The sequence below is a fragment of the Anguilla anguilla genome, chromosome 12 (assembly GCF_013347855.1).
Source record: "Anguilla anguilla isolate fAngAng1 chromosome 12, fAngAng1.pri, whole genome shotgun sequence".
Taxonomy (NCBI): Eukaryota; Metazoa; Chordata; class Actinopteri; order Anguilliformes; family Anguillidae; genus Anguilla; species Anguilla anguilla.
In genome coordinates, this window is record NC_049212.1 from 23,700,924 (window position 1) to 23,723,590 (window position 22,667).

The 22,667-nt window shown below is 44.2% G+C and overlaps 1 protein-coding gene across 1 annotated transcript in view; it reads right to left on the reverse strand.

Moving 5' to 3' along the window:
- The window catches only part of fat3a (FAT atypical cadherin 3a), a 159,994-nt gene that overhangs the window by 69,196 nt on the left and 68,131 nt on the right, over positions 1-22,667 (reverse strand). Inside the window, 1 exon segment of the mRNA XM_035385144.1 lies at positions 5,369-5,430. Coding sequence (XP_035241035.1) covers positions 5,369-5,430 — 62 coding nt within the window.

The window sequence follows — 22,667 nt, forward strand, 5'->3', positions numbered from 1 at the left end:
ATGTTCCTTGTCCTGATGATCCTATAGTTTAAGTATAGCAAACCAGAGCCAATAATGTGCTCTGACTAAAAAGATCTGCATGTTACAAGCTCTATTTATCTTTAACCCCTGAATATTTGTTTCTAAATGTTCCCCTCACTAGCGGGAAAAGATTCAGAATATACATTTTCCACAGATCTTGTAATGATGCTTTCAGAATTTTAAGAGTTTGAGCAAAGTTATCAAACGGGAGAGTTTTGTTTATATTCTTCGAAAAGACCTAGTGCAGACCCTCTCCTTCTGGCACTCTTTTCTTCCCTCCAGTAGCCAATGAGAAACGTGCTGTTTTTATTTGAATTTCAAAAGCCGAACAGCACTGTCTGTGGCCCAACTGAAATGCCGTCTATGCCTTTGACAGGCGCTACAGTGGAGCTCTTTGAGAATTCGAAGGGATCACGTGGTGGGAGAAAGAATGCTAACGGTTTGCAACACAAAAGCAGGTAATCTGCTGCGTATTATTCAGCGTGTAACGCTGCCAAATAAAATAAGGAGGGGGAAAAAAACCCAAAACAAACACTAATCTATCTGACAAAGCATACTAAACAAGACAATGTTTTGACAAAATAGTTCAAGAGTTTTGAAAAGTCCTGTTGAAAACTGTGGCAGCGGCAGTAAACTTATTCTAACAGATCACTGGGAAGGTTCTTTCCTTCTTTCTTTCCCCCCAACAGTAAAAGTTTAACGTGAGTCGCCTGAGGGAGGGTGTGGGGGGTGGGGTGGCATAAACAGAGAAATAAATACGCTCCCCCGTCCCTTTCAATATGAATTTGCAGTCTCAGAGGGAAAATGAGAAAATGCTGAAAAGATTAAACTTGGCTGTAGCCTATTAGTGGTGAAGGCATCTGGCCTAGAGTGGCAGCCACTTTCTTTAGCGCATGGCTTTAGGCACCGCGCACCAGCAGTGTGGGACCCAGCAAACAGCAGGCCAGCTCAGCTTCAGATGCCAGGGCCCCCGCGCTCAGAGCCCCAACCTTTACAGCACATATGTGACAGCTGTTCACCCCGGGCAAAACCTAATAGCGCTATTCCCTCCAACTTTAAAAAAAAATAAAAAAGGAAAGAAAAAACTGAAGTACCAAAAGAGAAGAGAAGAAAAGCAGTCCCTGTACTGTTTGCACAATGGTTCGGGGCGGGGGCTCGTACAAAGCATGCGGGTGCTGCAGAAACGGCAGTTAGGGAGGCCGTTAGTCAAGCCCCTCTGGATCAGTTATCCTCGCATACTGCAGGGAGGACAATGCTGGCCCTTCTGCGGGGCCTCAAGCATGTCTGTGGACAACTCGCTTGAATCAGAAATGCATCGAGTGTAACTGTGATGCGCTGTCACTCAGATGAGCGGCTGGGCAGCAGTGTGGAGTACAGATTAATGAGCTGGGCTTGTAACCCAAATGTTTGCAGGACACAGCCATCGCACATACAGTATACTAGTGTATACTAGAATTGCTGGGTTAAATAGGATAAGCCGTCAGCTTTGATGACGATGATGACGATGATGATAACAATGACAACAACAACAATGAACCACAAACTAAAGATTCCCCTGCCTTAGTAACAACTTGCCTGCTATACTATTCCAATGTGTACAAAAGTACAGGCAAACAAACAACCTTTCTCTGGGGCTGTTTTGTCAAGCTCTGAAGAGGATTAATGAAAAGGCAACATTCAGAGAGGTGTCGGGTATTTCCTACCTGAAAAAAGAAACAGACACAAAACACTCTTTTTGACCTTAAAGTAGGAGCTGCTAGCTTATTTTCCTCCTTGCCTATGCAATCATTATATTGCCCACTTTGTGAGGGGAGAGACGTGACAGAGCTGCACAATGAGCCACATATTCATCTGAAAAATCATCTGGATGCCTGTGCATAAAATCCAACATCTTTCATTTATTTACCTGTGGTAAATTTGACCCCTTTCAGCGCTAAGGAGATTTGCCCTTGAAGGCGAACAACGCCCTTGTGTAAAGCTGGCAATAAATAGATCTTAAACTTCCCAGCAGAGTGTTGAATGCTGACCCTCTCGACCTTACAGTGATAGTGGCCCAGCCCCTGGGGAAAGGGGGTCGCATTCTAAGGAGGCCTCGATGCCTTCAGATGACTCCTGCCACCATACTGTTGGCACTCCCATCATGCACGTCCTCTAATCTCGCACCTGCCCCACCTGGACCACAGTATCAGGGTTCCAGCATCCAGACTCCCTACATGGAACATTCTCTCTCGGTTTGTAACCATGTGGGTTAGGGGCCCAGTCCCAGCCATTTGTAATTATAAACTTCACTGTAAAAAGTATGATACCGGCATTTTCCAGAAATCCGATCTTATCTGAGCTTATCTACAAAAATCTGCTCCCGCTGGCAGCACAGGAAAGGAAATAAAGATCTACTTTGCTGGAGGTGCTGTGTTCTGCCCTGACACGGTGAGAGACTTTCCTTTGATATGGAATGAGAGTTCAGAGTTAAGCAGGCTAATTGATTGATTGCTCTTATAAGTACACTGAGGAGACATTCGATCTCAGTCTCCGGCAAATTTCATGGCAAGTGCACCTTAACCGGGATCAGAGAAGTAGTAAAAAAAAAAAATCCAAACCCCTGCTAAGTCTTTTTTCCGGATTTTCCATTTAAAATTCAGAGGGAGCCTGTCAATCATTTTCAATATATACCTACTGTTGTAAAAATAACATGAAAATCATATACAATGAAAATGTGAATAATCAAAGACCATTTAATCAGCTCTGAAAATATGGACATCCTTTACTCTACGTGACAAACAGAATCATAATCATTTAGTTGTTTTTCATTACACTGATCCATATTTTGGCTGTTGTATAAATTGAAATGGATTTTTATGATTGCATTAAATCAAACAACAAACAACAAAAGGTTTATAGGGAAGAACGTTTTTAAAGCGGAGCGAGAACGGGGCCTTCGTTGCACTTTTTCACATGATCTTGGACATGTTGAGGCAAACTTGCACATCTCTTCAATGCCCTCCAATTGTTCAGCTATTCTTCACTGAAAGTGTTGTTGTGGTTTTAAAGTATATAGATACATAAATGTAGCAAGGAGATAACTATAGCGCTGAAATTCTACCTGTAAGTACAGGGATGAAACCAAAACTGTTTTGAAGCATTTTCCGCCAAAGAAATCTGTAAAACTTTTCAATCATGTGCAGCTAAGACAGCTAAGACTCAAATTTGCTTATGACTTAGGTGAGCCAATTCTCATCATAAACTGTTAAAATAATACATTTGATCCTAAAATCTGGTCAATTAATTACATTTTGATTACAATAACAGGAAATCACTGGACGTATAATGAGCTGTTAATGTTTGTTAAAATTTTTCACCTGACAAATTATGAAGCAAGTCCAAGAATCAGTAGTAGTGGCTATTTTATTTAGTGCGCTTTCCAGCAGTCTAGTAAGTTAAATATCAGTTTTAAAAGAAATCATATTTTGAGCATGTGTGTGTAAGGTAGGAGGTGGTTTTGCCACACCACTTATAGATATGCGATGTCACCTCTGATGCACACACAAACAGATGTATGTGTGCACACTGGAAAGCCAACAGTGCCAAAAACAACAAAAAATACCATGGACCCTAACCATGGATATTTTGAACTGTTTACATGGAAAGAAGTGCTATGTAAACAGGGGAAAACTGCACATCTTTAGACAAATAGAATGAATGTGGCAACGCATCAATTAAAATTTGACGTGTTGAGACATTCATTTTATGACTAAAATCTGACATGTTAAAGTGATTAAGATGTATGGAAAGCCAAGAATAGCTTATGCTAAGGGGCACATCACAGTGTCATGAATATAACAGAATGCATTAGCACATTCAGGAAGGTTACGTTAAGGGGTACATCACAATCTCACAAATATAACAGAATGCATAAACACGCAAACGAAGTGCCGTAGAGGTGACACGTGCCCTGATGCAATATGGACATCTACGCAGAATTTGTGCATTGCTATTGGTTAAGGTTTTTTTAAACGTGTTAAGACTAGCAATAATGGTGTGTTAAAACACCAACTTCTGCTGTGTTAACAGGTAAAAATTAAGAGATGTATTGATGAGATGAGACTTATTTTTTTTAACACATTTTGGCATTGATGGCTTTCCATAGCATGCGCACACATGCACACGCATACAGACAGACACACACACGCAAACACACACACACAAACTCTTATTGCAAATGCAATCTGCTTCTTACGGAAATAACATCTATGAGGAGCTAACTAGGAACACAATTTACTGCAATTTAAGGTGAGAGTGAATTGCAGTCCTTCCATCAGGAGATAATAGGCCAGATTCACAATCTTCATTCTCTGCCTCTGTTCTACTAAAAGAGTCTATTACGACAATGCTGCCACCTAATTCTGAACCGGGATCTGGGTGTCACTCATGGAGTAAGCACCCTGTCTCATTTCAGCACTAACCACAATTCTTTGGGTTAGGCGTGAACATATGCAAAGGGAGAGAGGCACAAAGCCATCCTTTTTCAAGAAAATAGATCATTTAAGCCAAGTAGCAACCATTCCAGTGATGTAGGCTGATGACAAATTGCAATTCATCTTCATTACAGAATGTAACAGAGCTTCTGACCAGCAGTGGAGGCACAGCTGCTAAGTGCTAATTCTCTGGTACATGGTTTTTTCTGAGGGGCAAAATAAGTGCTCAAGCTTAATGGCGAAAACTCCAGGATCAGGGTCAAGTCAACTTAATTCTTTGCACATGCGGTATTGGCAGGGTTTGTACATGTACTCCATGTGTGTTCCAATGTATACACACACACACATATACACCTCTCTCCCTCCCTCCCTCCCACTCCTCCGCCTCCCACTTTTCAAAACGACTGGATAGACTTCCAAGAGTTTGTTTAGCAGTAATTACAGCCAGAGGCTTATAGGCTATTTTGGGTAATGTATGTCTAAGATTATTTTTGAAGTAAAACTCATTGTGTGTGTTATTGTGGGTAAAAGGGGGCAAATATAGTCAATATGTACATATATATGAATATATATTTAGTGTAACATAACATAAGCACAACCGGAAGAGAAGAAGCAAAGGAGAAGGAGAAATTCAAAACAACCTCCACAATAAAATCTGCACACATCTTATTTGCTAAGGTTGAAGACAACATGCATTGCACCTGACTAACTATTATAGGTGACAGAATGTGCTCTGTGCAACCTCGTGGTCAATCACACCAAAACTGAAAGACAAAGGAAATAAGATTAGCAAAAAAATAAATAAATAAAAAATTAACAAAACCGTGTGTGTGCTGCGCTGCATAGGCGGGGGAAGTCATGAGCAATCCCCTTACCTCTAATACATGCTCAGCTTGCTGCTCACGATCCAGTTTCCTTGAAGTTGTGGTTATGAGACCTGGAAAACAGATATAAATGACGTGAGAGAACTATCAACAAACTGACAGAGATGCATCCGAATACATTTACTTTACATGCAGCAAAAAGCCAGTCAGTTTTCATGCAAAGGCCAATCGTTTCAACCACCATAACATCTAAATGTGCGAGATACTGTTGCTGGGATATTCTGTGCTGGGGCTCTAGAGATAGTAGGATGAGTGAAAATACTGCACAGCCCAATGCATAACTGAAACTTGAGATGAGACGGTACTTTCATTAGGTAAATCCCTGCCTCTGAATGCAACATGAAAAATATCTGTAAACTAATTACACAAACCGTGGTTTGCCACTTTAATCGCTTTGTCACTTAATGCGATTAAAATTGCAGCAACGCAGTGAGCCTGACCCAGGTGACCCAGCAACTAAATGGAGACACAAGAACTATACACACAGCGAGATCCCTGCACTACATCACTTCTATTAAGCAAAAATAATTATCCCTGTTTCACAGCAGTGACTGTACAGAGCAGATAAAAAAGTGAACGTTCAGACACTGCAGAGAGGACCACTTTAGAGGAACAAAGCAGCCAATTACTGCACACAAGGTCATAACTAATGGCCATCCACTGAGCTCCATGCGGTCCCTCCTCCTGTGCCACCAGGATGGCCAAACCTAGGCAATCAGGAGGAAATGGCCAATCTCACAAAACACGCTTGTACATCCCCAACCCCCACGCCCCCCACCTCCTCCTGCTGCAAACCACACATGTATCTTTTACCAAAGAATAAGGCCATCTGCTTTCCAACTCAAACACTCAAAGGATCCCCGTTAGGAGTATGGCCATACACATAGGCTATGTGCTATATACACACAAACAGTGTATATGACCATCAGCCGCTCCTGAACAATAGCCTGGCGTAATGCGGAGGCGAGGTAAGAGGGGACAGCTGTGTCCGAGTCGGGCTGCTGCTCAACCCATTCTGAATACCAATCAAGGGCAATCCCCCCCCCCCAGTCTGTCTATGCACAGACTGGGATCAACTCCATCAGGAAACAGCTGTAACAAAAACAAACAAAAAAATCACCTCCGCAACTATTTCTATTAGAAATCTTTATTGTTTTGTAACTATTGGCCCTTTCAATCATTTTCTGGTAAAATTGTCATGCTTTTATCCTCAGATGTCCAACATGCTGTATTAAAGTGATAAATCTCACACGTGGAGACTACAGGAAAAAATACAGTTTCCTTATTGCACTCCAAATGGAATTAGTGGAAAACAGTAATAATAATAATAAAAGGGAGTGGTAGGAGCAGATACTGGTGTGCAAAAGACTACAAGAGGTTCTAGCCTTGAACACAGTTTGACAGGGACCTTTGGGGGGATCTCAGGCATAATGCACAGGTCATGTCACTGACCCGCTCATACAGTACCATTCACATTTTCTTCTTCCTCACATTTGAGAAATCAATACCCAGTTTATGGACCCAGGACAAATCCTGACAATGCTATCAAGCGTTTTGAAAACCCTCACAGTTGAGATAAAACAAAAAAAAAGATATTGTGAAGGCCCAGCGATCTGAATCGGGGGAGGCTCTTGCTGCCCAGAGAGCATGCCTCAAGACGTTCCTGTGGGGGATATCCAGCGTTCTGTGAAGGTTCCCGCCTGTAGCGCGGATGCAGCGTGGTCAATACCGCGCCGCATAAATTCTTTGTCAGCCTCCCTGCCAGCATCGTCAAGCCACGGGACGGGAGAATTCCGACCACAGCTCCCCAGTTCTGCTTCTCTGTGGGAAGCGTCAGAGGTAATAAGAGTAATTATGAGAACGTCGCCTCATGGTTGTTACATTTATGTTATTGCTGCGGCTACATTATTTCCATAATAGCAAGCCAATTATGCGCTTTGACTGTCGCTGCAATGCCCATTAGAAACGGGTTTGGCTGCTTCTTCCCTCCTTCTAAGAGCACTGATCGATAAGTCATACTTCAGTGTGTGGTGGCGGTCTGATTTACCTCTGAGCGAAGCCTGCAGTTTAAAAAGGAGCCTCTGACAGCTCGTCTGTTCGATTTGCACATTACCCAGCATGCATTCACAACCTGAGATAAGACACACGGCCCACGTGTTCAAGGACGTTGAGACGGATCATGACTGATAAGGCTAAAAGACATGGAGACACACTGCTTAAGGTATACATATGAGATAAACCAAAAAAGGAGCGATTTTATACAGGACAAGGCTATCACTTTTCTCCAAAGTGTACATTGTTCACCAATTCCCAGAAAGACCAGTTTCATCATGACACACCTGCATCTTCATTAACCAGAGTTAATGTTTGCATAAATGCAATGGTAGAAGTATGTAATGACATGCTTTCGCAGACTAACAATCATCTAGCTATCCATTTTCTAGCATTCATTTATAAGATACCGAATTCTGTGCTCCCTGCTGGAGAAGAGCAAGTTTGTCGGTCCACAACTCAGTCACGGGAGGGAAGGGTTAGGCCACTCAAATGCGCTGCACAGACCGCAACATTCCATTGTGACCACCTGGCAAAACTGCATTGGTTTGGGAAAGAACTCAAAACTCTCCTAACTAGGCCTATAATGGACTGATTCAGGGAAGCTGCTTGCTGCAACATTACAGTAGGGAGCCTTACCAAAGTGTGACCTTTGACCTTATATTACTGAAGGTCAGAGCCTCCTTTTCACTTTTTCACTGCACACAGAACTCCCACCTATGTCAAACACTGCCTTTTGGACATCTCTCCTTGAAGACAATGCCCCTATTGTGTATTAGCTGACTTAGATGTCAGAAAAATGAAAAAAGAAAATAAACCATTTGCTCTGGATGTTTATCAATTTTTCTGTGAGTGAGAGAACAGCTGGATTAGTCAAAGCTGATGCACATGATGTGACGGCAGTTGGCAAGGCTAGTGTGCCTTTTTTAGTGCTTTATTTATGAATCACATACACAATAAAATAAATAGGCACATGCTGTGGAAAAGCATGTAAAAGTCCTCTGTATTACAGATACTGACTCAGTTACTCTTGTTTTCCAGCTCTGCTTTCTGTGTCTCTTCAGAACACTGTGTAATTTGCCTCTAGTACTCCTGCTAGCACCTAATTAGAATCCACCCACACTCGCACACATAGACACAAGAACACCCTTCCCCCAGTCTCACCTCCCTCTCTCTCTCTGCTCTCTCCTTCCATCTCTCATCTTTCTCTCTTGATCCTCCTTCTCTGTCTCCCTCTCACTCTACTCCCTCCTATATCCTTCTCCCTAACACTCTACACATTATCCTCTTTGGTTCTCATTGCATTAGCACTTTCTAGGTCAGTTTTCATCATGATTTGGAACCAGCCGTATCTCAATGCAAATTGAGATTTTGTTTTAAATTTAAAGAGATGGAAATCCTTGCACATTACATTTCAAATGGCATCACCCAGATCTATAAGGGCAGTATACATCCGCTGAACATTTATGGAATACTTCAACATATTATGTAGGGGTTTTATGGTCCAGTGGATATGGTACTTTTAGATGTTTACAGCATTGGGCTGCTGTTGTGGTAACGCACACATATACATGAATATATATATATATACATACATGCACACACAAATACCCTCATTTTCCTTGCTCTGTTGCCTTGGTAACAGGCTGGCCATACACGCATAATATACATAGTGCAACATCACATACAGCCAGAAACCATATGGCTATTTCATGCTGAAAATAACTTCAAAAGGATATGGTATTTTTACTTTAATATGTCAACAGAAAAACAAGCAAAATGTTTATCACCCAGAGTACAACTCTCAGTTTTAGCTAGCTTGATGAAAAAAATCCACATTCCAGGCTGCTGCTGGGGGGTCAGGCATAAAACACAAAATGTGGATCATGTTAAAAAAAATGTGATACTTTCATATTAAGTGAAAACAGAGGTTCCCAGGCTTTTTCAGCCAGCACACCACAAATGTAGCACACTGTGTGACCGTGCGCATAACTTACTGCAAAAACACATATAAGTCCCCAAATGGTTTTCAGATAACCCATACACTAGCAAAATGCATCTATATGAAATCAAGTAATTGATGGACGCTGGCCATAAATATTACCAGGACTTTCTCTTTATTTCCTTCCTCTTGTTTGTGCAGAATATTTTGTTTGCATGAATATTCGTAAAATGTTTCATTTCATCTCAACAGATTCTTCAGTTTGCAACGGCAGTGGTGTCTAGAGCAGTGAACAAAGAAAGACACGTTGAGCAATGACAAGGGCTTTGAATTAGCATTTTTTTGAGCTGTGCCTCTGCCACAACATTAAAGTGAGCTGGAACAAAAAGAAGGTGCGTTGCCTGAGATAAGGCTGTATTTAAAATTAGTCACCCAGAATTGCTGTAATGTGTGGTATGTTTTTTCAGCTATTTAACAAATTATCACATGCAGACGTTAAGCCAAAACAATAACACAGTCCTGATTGTGTTATCGAATCTTGTGAAACAAATGTGTTTCTGAATCTTGACTCAAGAACTGGCACACCTTCCAAGTCCGGACAGTGTTAAATGGGCTGATTTTACCAATAAGAATCTGTACAAATGACCAGCTTTGACCACAATGTAGCAGCAAGAGCTAAAAGATCGATAACTGAGCCCACACCCAGCTTTCACATTGCTGTGTAAGGGCAGCAGCAACACATGAAAACAGTTTCTCAGCCGCAATGGCACTGCATGCTGGGATAGGCGGGAGGCTAAGAAATCTATGCTGCAGAACCCTTAGGGATATAATGGGTACCCTACATTTCTGTTATTTCTTTTTTATATTCAATTTGGATTCAAGGGGTTTTTCTGTTCAGAAAGCCCTGTCTCGGAGCAATCATTTCCACTAACGATCAGCTAAGACCTCTGGGTGAATCTGCAGGCATCTCTCGCCCTCGCCTCCTCCAAGGTACAGCTAGTGGTAAAGGGCTGGGGGTGGGTACGGGCCAGTGGAGTGGGCTGCTGGGAGGTGCTCTGCGGCATTGGGGCGACTGGAAAGTGAGAGAGTGATGCGGGCAGGATAATTAAAGTGTAACCAGGAGACCTAGAGAAGCTGGCAGCAGGCTCCAGGACCACCATTGATTGGCAGCTCCTGGCCCGGCCAACCCCGGATTTCTCTGGCACAGATGGTGGGGGGGTGGATTGCTTGGAGACATCTTCTTGGCCAGCGCAGTGCAGTTCCACGAGAGCACTAATGTAAGACCTTCATTTGTACCGGGTACCAATTAAAGAGGGGACACTCGCGTTAACATTCCCGAAAGGAACATCTTGGGGAAGACAGGAAGTCCCTGACATTCTATAATGCTGCTGGCTCAGTTCGCCGCATATATTATTGGACTTGAGAGAGGCCTTTCTGATAACCTACATTTGCACCATGGTGGAGGGAAGGAGAGACACTCGACAAGGCACGAAGTTCACAGCAACTGATTACCTCTGGAATGTGAAAGCACTTAATTGTGACCTCTTTCGCATAAGAAATAAGCTGGAAAGTGGGGAAAATGAACAGAAAAGAGTGGAGTAAAAGAGACGTCTTGAGAACATAAGCCCTGTATTTTGGTTGCGTTAGGATCAGCGGTAATTAGGCTGTCGCCCCGTTTGAGAGGTAGCTGCCGGATCATGCATTCCCCAACGCCGCATTACCGGCCGCATGCGCTTGAAAACAAACCGCAGCGGCCGCAACAATCAATGCATGTCCTGACATTCCCCCAGCCGATTCCTGGGAGAGCTGCACACTGATGCAGGCAGTGGAGGCTGGCAGGGTGGCACAGAGCACAGCTGCTAGCAGGACCACGCTCAGTGAGCCCACCAAAACCAAGGCTCTCGGAAACCTAAAAATATCTGCGGATTTCCCCCCCTCCTGTCGCCCGTCCACACCGTCTGCTGAAAGGCCCTTTCCCCCATCTGCAGTGATGTGGATGCACACCTGAACTCAACCATGACGGGACAGTCAATACTATCTTTTTTTATTTGCTGAACTATCTATTCATCTGAATTTAAAAATGTCCATTGAGGACAATTGTTTCCTGAAAAAGCCTTGTTATTCTATACCACTTTTTATGGGACTAACTTGTGAAACCACCCCTATTCCACTGTGTGCATTTCCATCTTAACTGCTCCAAATGAAAACCCTACCGGTTTGGTACTTTTAAAAAACATAACATCAGACAATTATTCATAATTCATTCTGGTAATGGATATTCACAAACAATACAAAACCTAACAAATACTCTCAATATTCCCCTCAAAGCCCATTAATTGGGTCAGTGCTGGCTTGAAAAAAATAGATAACAACTCCAAAAAAAAAACCTCATCTGCTGTTAATCAGTGGATAAACACATCTCTTTAATGGCTGTGGAGTTGGTGACTGACCGGGCGCACCAGCTAAACAACGCGCGGCTGCTGTCGCATGCAGCGACCTCAGAGAAGCGATTGCAATTATCTCCGCAGGAAGAGAGGTAACAAAGTAATCACCAGCGAAAGAGAGTAGGACGCTGTCTGGCTAACGGCTCGGAGTGAAAGCAGAGAGGGGGACGGAGAGAGAATGGGAGCGAGGGAAAAGAGAGAGAGAAAAGTGAAAGAGGAGAGGAAGAGGCAGGGTCAGCGAGTGAGTCGCACCACTCTGTTTCCCTGTGTATACTGTGCGCTGGCATTATTAACCCCTGTGGCACTGTGCTTCAGGACCTCGCTGCCTTGCAGAGTGGGGAAATAATTACCAGCGCAGTCAATGTGATGGCTGGACGCACAGAGGCTCTGGGCTGAAGCACAGCACCCATAATGCTGAGGACAGGAATCCTGGCTGCAAATGGAACTTACCTGCAACTTATTCATATCCTAATGTAAAGTTTTAAATATGGTAAACAAATATATATATATATATATATATATAACTTAAAGCTGCACGTGCCCAGGTGCAATTGCTTTTAATAAACACACAGCCAGTGACATTGGTCAGTCTGATTTGACTCTAATAACTCAGGAACAGGACACACTCAGAAACACTCATAGGCAAGCGCACACGCACACACACACACACACACACATACACACACACAAACATGCATGCACAATTTGTTTCAATACAGTGAAAAAGACCTTCTGTCTCTCTCATTGCAATGCGGGATATTAATAGGATACATTCCAATTTCATTATTCCCTAAAATTCCCTAAAATGTTTGCCAACAAAAATCAAACCTCACAAATGACAAATCCAAACATCCACACACCAGATAAGGTCAAATACATATCTGAAATGCTTTATCTGCATGGATGCAGATAAAGCATGGATCCTGGGGAATTTTCTACATAACATTTCACTAACCAAAACACACAATAATATGATACAATTACATTGGTAATAATAGTCACAGGACATACACACACACACACGCATACACACAAGGGGCAGAAACTCCCTTTCAGTTATGAATAAATGCAGAAACTTCTCAAAGTTCGTGACATCAGAAGGCCTGGTGCTGACTCGGTGTACCCGGCCCTGAGCATGACTGCCCTATCTGAGTCACTCCTCCAAACAAAGACCCAGACCCTCAACGCCAGAATGAGAGGAGAATAAGTCACTCATTCACACTGAGACAACAAGTTGTTTTTTTCCATGTTTTTTTTCCTGTGAGTGGCTCCACACAGATGTTGTTCGGCCAGCAGAATTAATAGATGACCCCATAGCTGGACATTTCCTCCCCCCGCTCTCCTTTCTCCATCTATTTATTTGTTTATTTATAAAAGGCCCAGTGAAAGGACAGAGGGAGACAGAGAGAAAGAAAGAGAGAGAGAGAGAGAGAGAGAGAGAGAGAGAGAGAAAGCGAGAGAGAGCAAGGGAGGACCAGGGACAGGAGGCACTCTAACCTCAATGGCCCTGGCAGAGCTGGGGCTGGGATGACATCATGCCTTTGCCTCCATCCTTTCAAAAGAGGGCCTCACAGGGTACATCAATCACCGCGGCCTCTATTCACCGACAGGGCCCCCGTTTTGTCAAATCCCTCCCCTCCCCCTCTGCCACTCTCTCAATGGCATTTGGAGGCAGGCCAGGGTTACCTGCTGGGACTCCATGCTACAAAGTCAAGATCCAGAGGAATTAGAAAGACGGAGGAAGGCAATTTCCGTTTAAAAACGGCCCATAAGTGAACAGGGATACTTCTTTATTATTATTCCTTCAGCCACTCGCACCCCAAGATCTAGGAAATGCACCTTTCGCCAAGAGCCAGACTTTGGGAAATAAGAGTGTACACTTTGCATGCAGGACAAACGACGCTGGGTGCCGTTCGTCAGGGGTGGTCATATGATGAGCTGACATAAGGGGGAGGCCACACTTAGGACTCCACGCTCCAGTGACCCTGCATGGCGGCTCTTCTGACACAAAGAGACGGGGGGCCGGGGATTACCTCATCCGAGGTGCTCGCGTGGAGAGCGGGTAGACGAGCTCTGACCCCCGCGCTCTGTGGACAGGGCTTTGCGGGGGGGGGGGGGGGGGGTTTGATCAAGCTCAGCCCGACACGCTTTGTCAGCTCTCTGCGTTCAGTGTCCGCCTCCCTCGTCTTTTCCGATCAGCGGCGGTCATAGCAGCTGCAGCAGTGGTGGCTCCGTGTCGAATGGAACGAGAGCAGGGAATTCCCGGGAAAGGGATTCAGCGCCACGCTGGGCTGTCATCCCGGGTACGCTTGCTCTTGTTCAGGCTGGCACCCCTCACCCTGGTAACAAGCTGTCGAAAACACCAGCCAAATGCCAGGCCAGGCATCACAGGAAGGGGAGGGGGTGCTGACAGTCATTTGACAGTTATATCTCCTAACACACCACAGACGTGCTCCTACTGTCAGCCTAATACTTATAGGATAAGGCCTTTTGACTCAAATCCAAGGACGGTTTCCCATGAATCCTCATCTTTCACACATGAAGGGGTTTCCTGTATCTTTGATCACAGGTCCTCATGGATGTGAACTGGTTAAACGGAAGAATGCCGCAGACTTTGTGGAACCCTGATTTTGCTGAATTTAGAACAGTGGATCACACTGGCTGCGGCGTCCTCAGAGGCGTCTATAGAACAGGGCAGACCGGAACAGGCACCGTCGCCGCTTGAATCCTTGGAGTGGGTGGGAATGCAGCCTTTTTGATTCTGGCTGTCAGGCACTGCCGGGGCCTCTCTCTGTGCGACAGCTTCTTCCCGGGTTTTCATAATTCTCCACGGACTCCGGCTTCCAGCCCGCCTTGCGGAATCTTGGGGCGCCCGACGCTCGCTGCCGGCCAAGCTGGATGCTGTTCCCGCTTTGATTCCGTCCTTACGCAGCGTGTGGGCTCACTCAAGCGCCGCCTACTAAAAGCCTACGAGGAACGCTCTCGCGAAGTACAATTCTAAACAAGATGAAGCCCCATTAAAGCCGAAAAAACACACACGCGCACAGCAGTCTGAGCCATGCGCCCTGCTGTGGACGAATTTCACGGCAGCCTTAATGCCTTATTAAAAATAGCTACCTGCTCGCCCATTTATGCCTTACTGTACCTTATAATTTATATGGCCATGATGCGCTCTGGGGAAGACACAGATTTTGATGTCCCTGCTTTGGCTTTGTGCTAAAAATGAGAAAATTCAGTGGGGGTTTCATTCTAGACAAGAGTGAATCTGCAGATGTGAATTTTGCATGCATCATGTGCATCGTGATATGCGTAACTGCCATATTACATGCTGTTTCATGATCCTTGTTGTGCCCAGCATATCATATCAAAAAACAAAATACTGACAAAAGGCCATAGCGCTGATAAAGTCGGCACTGTATAATCAGGTCCCAAAAAAAAAACAAGAATGAGAGTTTCCTTCAGAGTTTCCAATGGCTGCGGTGTGTTACCTTGACGGCCTGAGGCACGTCAGGAGGAGCAGCTGCTCCGGGCCGAGGGTGAGGAGATCTCTGTACAGCATGCTCTGTCCTAATGAGTGTAGGTGTGTTCTGTCCCCCGGACCAAAAAAGATCCGTGCATGCCTGCTACACTGATTACAGCAGCCCTGAGAGAGGCGTGGGCTGCTCCTAAACAGATGGGCTCTGGTGGCGCACAGCGTCTTTGCGCATACCAATTAAGCCTGCGTCCACGGATCCCCATTCCACTCCATCTCCGCACAATTATCTGTTGTATAAACGCGCTCCCACCGTGTTTTCACAGACAGACGCCGCGTTAAACTGTCTGCGAGTCTCCAGGCTTCCGCGGCACGACCCGCAGTTGGTACATCAATGCCGAGCGAAAAGAAAAATTATGAGCGGCTCAATTTGAATGCCTCCAGCAATGACTCTTACACTTAGCATTATCCTGAGCATGAGGTAGATTAGCCTTGGCTGTCTTCAAATGGCTGGGCAATAAGAAATAGAAATGAAAACCTTTCAACTTCCAAGTTTTAGAGTCAGTTTGTGCACTCTGATATATATAACTGTCTATAGGGACTGTAACTGGAGATCAAAGATGTACCCTTTTGTGACACATTCCCAGAGATGCTATGATACACCACACAGATAAAGTTTTTGCTGTAGATAGAAATCACAGTGACATGACTTCTTCAATTCCTTAAGGGTCAAAGGTAGTATGGCTGTCAGATGAAAAGAGGCAAAATGGGACTTTTCTGTTTCTACAGAACAGGTCTCTGCGGCCGTCAAGGTTATTAGTCAAGGTGACATGCAAGGTTACGGCTGAAGGCTGAAGTGTTAATACACTCATTACTTCCTTTAAACTGAAGAGATGCCATGGAATGACACCCAACTGCAGCTCTATTACAAAAAGAAATCGCTCAGCTGGTCGTCAAGGCCAATATACAGACGTGAGACTATATCAAAAAACCTGCGATTGGCTGTCTGATTAGTAGGATTTACCTGTGTACAAGCCCGCAAAACCCCCATCATGCCTTCCTTCCTGATCTGATAGACTAAGCTCTGTGATTTCTAGTCACACTTGGCCTGCAATCCTGAGCCATGTTCAATTACAGGACAGAAATAATGGTTACACCAAAAGCTCTTTCTGCTGGACCAGGAAGCGGTGGACTAGGCCTATATATTTACTCCAAAAAAAAAAAAACTCAATAAGCCCTAGATGAGAAAATGGCCACTTTAGCACTTACAGTAGAAAAATACTTAACCGGGTTGTGGCAGAGAAACCATCTACGTGCACAGGCCAGATAATTTGCATGTCACTTTAGATAAAAGACAAATCAATGGAGACGTGAATTACTGGAAAAGGATCTGATGCTTTTCATATTTGTAGCAACCAATATAAAACTAGCACAAATCTGTACTTTCGACATTCGAGGAACAGAGGGCGTTGGGTTGTTCTTCGAAGGCTGGCCCATTCCCTGAAAAAAACTCTGCTTCCAATTAGACCATGCTTGTTGCCGAGCGGATGGGAAACTCCAGTCTTCTCCCTCCCCTTAGAAAAGAGTTCAAACCGTCACTTTATTTCGAGTGAGGCATGGGACTTCCAACCATCATGGATTCCTTGGTAACTTAGCTGCCTGCTACAACCATACCTCACACACAAGCTAATGCAAGCAGAGCTGTTTTTTTATCTCTATAAAAATAGCAGGTACGCAATGTTCCTCCTCCCTTGGAAGACGCATATAGGGGATACTATATAGGGTGTACTTCAGTTCTTAAATACTAATTTTGTTTGTGTATTGTAGGATGCTTGTCCCAGAGCAAGCTATATCTACACCACATGCCCCGGCAGGCACACTGTATCCTTCTGAGCGAGCAATCAGAGGTCTACTCTTGAGTGTAGCGATTTATGGTGGAAAAGCCTGGATAATGAATTCCCCTCTAAGCGAGGGTCCAGGCTGCAGCAGGCCATGCTGGTTAGGGTTTAAGGGCGAGATCCTTGGCCCCCGTAACACATTCCTTGTTGTACTCATGCAATATATTAGCCAACCAGGTCCTGTCTCTTTCAAAGGATGGCAACAGAACTTTGCATTGCAAAGTTCACTGACATACAATGGAAATGGAAGCCTCTGGCAAAGTCCTCGGGCACGAAGAGACCTAGACCGAGAGGACTTGTCTTTAAAGTAATAATCTCGAAGATTTTCATTAAAATAAATGTCTGTTAAGTCACTATCTATCGCCATATTAGGTAAAACAATGGTGATTAAGCGTATTATTATATTAATTTATATTATTATTATTATAATAATTTATGATTAAAGAACTGGGTGTCTGTGGCGACATTCCCAGGAAAAAATCACAAGCGCGCATAGTTAGTGATGTGTTTTCCATCACCCATGAGTGGTTGGTCCACCAGAGAGGGTAGGCGGAGCTAACGCAACAGGCTCGCTCTTCAACTCACTCGTGTGTGAGCGGCGTACTGTTTTTTCCGGTGTCTGCCAGCATTACAATAACAGAGAAAGGGGGGGGGGGGGTTATGGAACCCTAAAAAGTTTTTGTGTAACATGAGAGGTCATTATTTGTTGATGTAGATATCGTATTACATTTGATGACAATGTAACGTTACTAAATTACATAGCTATTTGCACGGCTAACGCTAGCTACTGGACCACGTCAAGAAAGGCAACATTAGTTTAGACAACGTTACGCACAGTATCCATCTCTCATATCAGGTAACGTTGCGTTAGCTAGCTAGCTAATGTAAATAACACAGTCTAATGTCAGCTAACAATTATAAAAAACGCTAACTAACGCTACCGACCGGTACCGACCTCGCAAACCGTCTCTCGAATGTAATATGCTACCTTGTTGCAACGTTGCAGTGTAGCTAACGAAAGGCCAGTTCAGATCAATGATTCGCAACGAGACTGGATGCAACTTGCAAAATTCCAAGACGTCTGATTGTATACGTTCTAAAACTGCACTTGACGATTTGACAAGGTGGGTCTTTCGAGACCCCAGGCAACGGCTTCAGACGCTCTGCAGCTAACCAGTTCACACCGCTGCAATTTTCTCTGCAACATTCTAAAACCGTTTCGTCTCATTGCGAATCATTGATCCGAACTGGCCTTAACGATACTGTTATTTACATTGATTTACTGAAAGGGGATCACATGTCATTTTTGGTCTGGAAGCGGAGGGGCCGGAGGGAAATTGCGAGACGTGCATGTAGTCCTCTTCGCTCACACTCAGCTGAACATTTCAGTGTTGATCTTTTAATCAGCTTTAAATGCAGAGAAGCCACAGGCAAAAAGTACTGCTGATGGAAGCTGACTTCAGCTGCTTGTTGCAGACAGGACGGTTGTTCACACGTTGCTGTTGCAAAACAACACACTGAGGTTAAAATTAAATGCATAACAGGATGTAAATGAGCTGTTTCAAATTGCATTCTTTTTTATGCTTGGTAAACAACCACATTAGGGTGTTTTATCACACACACATACTCCTCACTTAGAGACGGTTTTTTGTTTTAGAGCTATGACTTACAAACTTAAAACGTGCCAGTCTTGTTGTGTGTCCAGCGTCAATTCCAGCCCGCTAAAGTGACGTTAACTGAAAGCTTTGTTTAGCAGCAGAGAGGTGAAGTGCGAGAGAGAGAGCAGAGCATCACGTCCTGGTAGACGGTCTCTCCCGCGGCTATAAGCTGCCTCTTCGTGTGGCATCTGCCACACAGGATGTTCTCAGCAGCATGTGAGCCCTCTCGGAATTATTTTAGGCGGGGAAAAAAATCTTTGTCTTGCAGCTATTTGGATTTCTTTCATCTGCTTACTGAGACACGCCCGGCTGGTGCGGCAGCATGAATAAAATCCATCCCTGAGCACACAGAGATTCACAGATGCAGAAAATAGTGGCAGGCCCGGCCTGTCAAAACCGCATTTCCATAGGAAGAAAGCACGAGGTATCAACTGAGAGATAAGAACACACAGAGAGGAATGAGAGATAGAGAAAAAGAGAGAAATCCAGAAGGCTTCACTTCTCTTGTAAGTTTACAAAAGTGCCATGGAAATGAAATGAACTTTAAAGTGTCCTCAGAACAAAAAAAACAAGGGGAAATGTTTCAATTAAGCCAGCCGCATTAATTCAAAGGTGCAAACAGATGACATTTCAGGGACTTGCACAAAAAAAAAAAAAAAGAGTAACATGCTTCAAAGTGAGTATCTGGCTGCAATTACACAGTGACCTTTTTGTGCTGCAGTCCTCCAAGAGAGACTGTCAAGAGCCAGAACTCAGCTGCCAATCCTGTGGTAGTGAAGTTATTCAGAACTGCCCTTAAAACAGCTCTGCTTAAAATTCTTGTGACAACACATTTCGTATTTTCGGGTAAGGGTTATGTGCCTGATTGACTGTCATGTTTCCCTACAGTCAAAAACAATAATGAACCCCCCCACCCCCCACATTTATCACCTCCAGGAATAAACACAACAGTCCCCCGAATAAACAAATAACTAAAAGAACTACTGCGACAGTTTGATGGAAATTAACCCCACGCCCCATTCTGGCTACAATACAGAAAGAAATCAGCACCATATGCTTCATATTTGGACTGAAAAGTCTACACAACAACAGGGAGCTTTGCGCTCTGAACTGGTAATGACAATCACCTGGGATTAGCACAGCTTCCTGACTCGGAAACACAGGGGTCAGATTTACCTCCGTGCCGCCCGGTGCGATTTTGGAAAGGGAACAGGCGCTGTGCCACTGGAGGATCATTAACCTCTGATGCCTTTTGATGTATTTCATTCATGACAAAGAAAAGAGCTTTCATTTGCATGCAACCTTTCCCACCTCAGCTTAAAGGATGGAAGCTGACATTAGCGTTGAGAGAAAGAGGCTCCATTATGAATGATTTACACAACATTTAGCGTCGTATTGACAGGGTTTTATGACCCATTAGTTGCTACTCAGAATCGTGCATCTGACTGTGCAGCCAGTCGAGGAGCGATATACTATAAACTGGACTCCACAACATAGAGTAGGGTTCAGGTGAAACAAGAAACAACAACCTGCCATTGCCTCTCTCAAAGCCCTCCGGTCTACTGATCATGCGCATATAAAAAGCTCTGACCTCAACAAACTGCACTTTGTTTAAAACCTGCTTGGCACACCTGCAAGCTGATCATTGAGTAGCATAGAATTTTGAAATGTACTGAAAGGTCCTGAAAGGACAAAACTCCTTGCTGCTACACTGTATCTGGGCCTAAGACTTGTGCAAGCCTTGGATCAATTTTCCAAACTTCAGGACAGCTAGTGCAAGATGGAGGAAAGACAAGGACTGCTAGCCTCTGGATCTATTGCAGGTGTAATAAGAGGAAGCTGTACTGACTTAAGCCCACCCTCCACTGGTGGAACAACGCTAATTTTGCCATTGCAAAAACACTGGTGAGCGTCAAACCTATGATATTTCAGCTACAGTGCCTGGCCTGCACTTGCCAACAATGCCTGCACTGACAGAGCTACTCGGGATCAGCCTGGGACGAGCCTACATCTTTGACCCTACTTTTAGGACCGCTGAATTGCTGATGGGTGGAAGGATTAAAGGAGTCTCCCATTTTTTGGTTGGAAAATAAGGACTTCCCTTTCATTTTTTGCCCACTATCAATCTCACCAGAGAGGCAGCAGCACTTACTTTTAATCTTGTATGTGTTGACTTACTGCTGAATAAATGACAGGAAACAAAGGATCCAGCAGGTCGTGCTAATGGAGGGACCATGGGACTCACTCACTCTGTTCACCTACCTCAGCATCCCAGGCCGACTGCCCTGTACTTCAGCATTTCTCCTGTGGCTGCAGACCATGCTGTGCAAAATGCTACCTTCCTGATACAAATTCCAATGCAGTATAGCTAAAGCCAAGAACATCCATTTTACCTGACAGGCATAATATGTAGATTTGAACACGCGGGCAACGAGCAGATAAAAGTGGCTGAAGTGGAGAGTGAATTTACTTGAATAGCTTCCATTTCAATGCGAGCATAATCTGTTTTCTGTATAATGGCTTCCCAAGTGAAACAGGAAGCAGGACTCCCTAATATGAATTTGTGATTCAGTAGGTCAAACTGCAAATGTGCTGCCTTTTGAGTGAGAGATCTCAGATATAATGTGTGCCCGCATGCACAGACACATATATACACACACATACACACAGTCACACATGCACTTATCACTTATACACACACACACATACTCACACATACAGACACACACACACACACACACCAATACAGACACACACGCACGCACACACACATTGTCAGTACCTGTATCACATACACAATGCAATTACAATATGCTGAGCATGCATGTGGCCAACTCAGGTGTGAAGAACACTTTTTCATCATCCACTCCCTGTGCCTACTGCAAGGCAGCTGTCAATCAAGGTTGACAAGCCATGAATATAACAAAATTACAAAATGTTTTATGCGAGAGACATGCCAACACAGAATGTTAACCAACATATTAAAACATATATCACCAAACCTCTGTGTGACTATTTAGAAAATTGCCTTGTCCATTATTTAAATCAATGTGCAAACTGCAGTGACAGCAGCAAGCATCTTACCGACAAAAGCTTAAATTTGATTCACCATCGCACATCCCGGAAAAGCCTTTTTATTTACTATTGCCTTTGACTTCCCATCACTCTTTCCAAAGCAAAATGCACTACAGAATCCAGTTAATAAGCTCACATCCAATTATAACGGGGTGCTTTTCTGCCTGTCTCTTCTGCCCTGCGGTTCTGAACCTGCCTGGGCGGGCGAGGGGCTAGTGCCTTAAGCGAGGCCTGAGAGAGGCTGGGGGCGCTATGCGTCCTGCAGGGGTGGAGATAGTCGCGTTTGGGCTGCGCGGGCGGAGAGGCTATGTCCTCCTCTCTCAACTCAACGCTCTGGCGGCAGAAGCCCTCAGCATCTCGCTGGGTAATTAGCAGCTGCTGGAGCCGCGCGCTGGATTCACGGCTTAATTCCAGGGAAGAGCCATTAGTTGCAATTAGAAATAATAACGATAATAATGGCACGCACTTCAGCGCTGAACATGTACAATGTCCATTAATTACCAGGCGATACATTAAATGCGCAGAGGAAAACACTCACCCCGGGATATCTCGAAGCTGAGTGGCAACGAGGGCCAATCTAACTAATCACACAATGCTAAGGATAAACGTCCAGCATCGAAGGCTAAAATCAAGCACGTTAGCATATTGTGCAAACCACGTAATTATATCAAATGAATTTCCATTGAACCTTTTGAATAAATATAACAGTAAGCTAAAAGCAAGGCCATTCCCATGATTTTTTCCTCCTC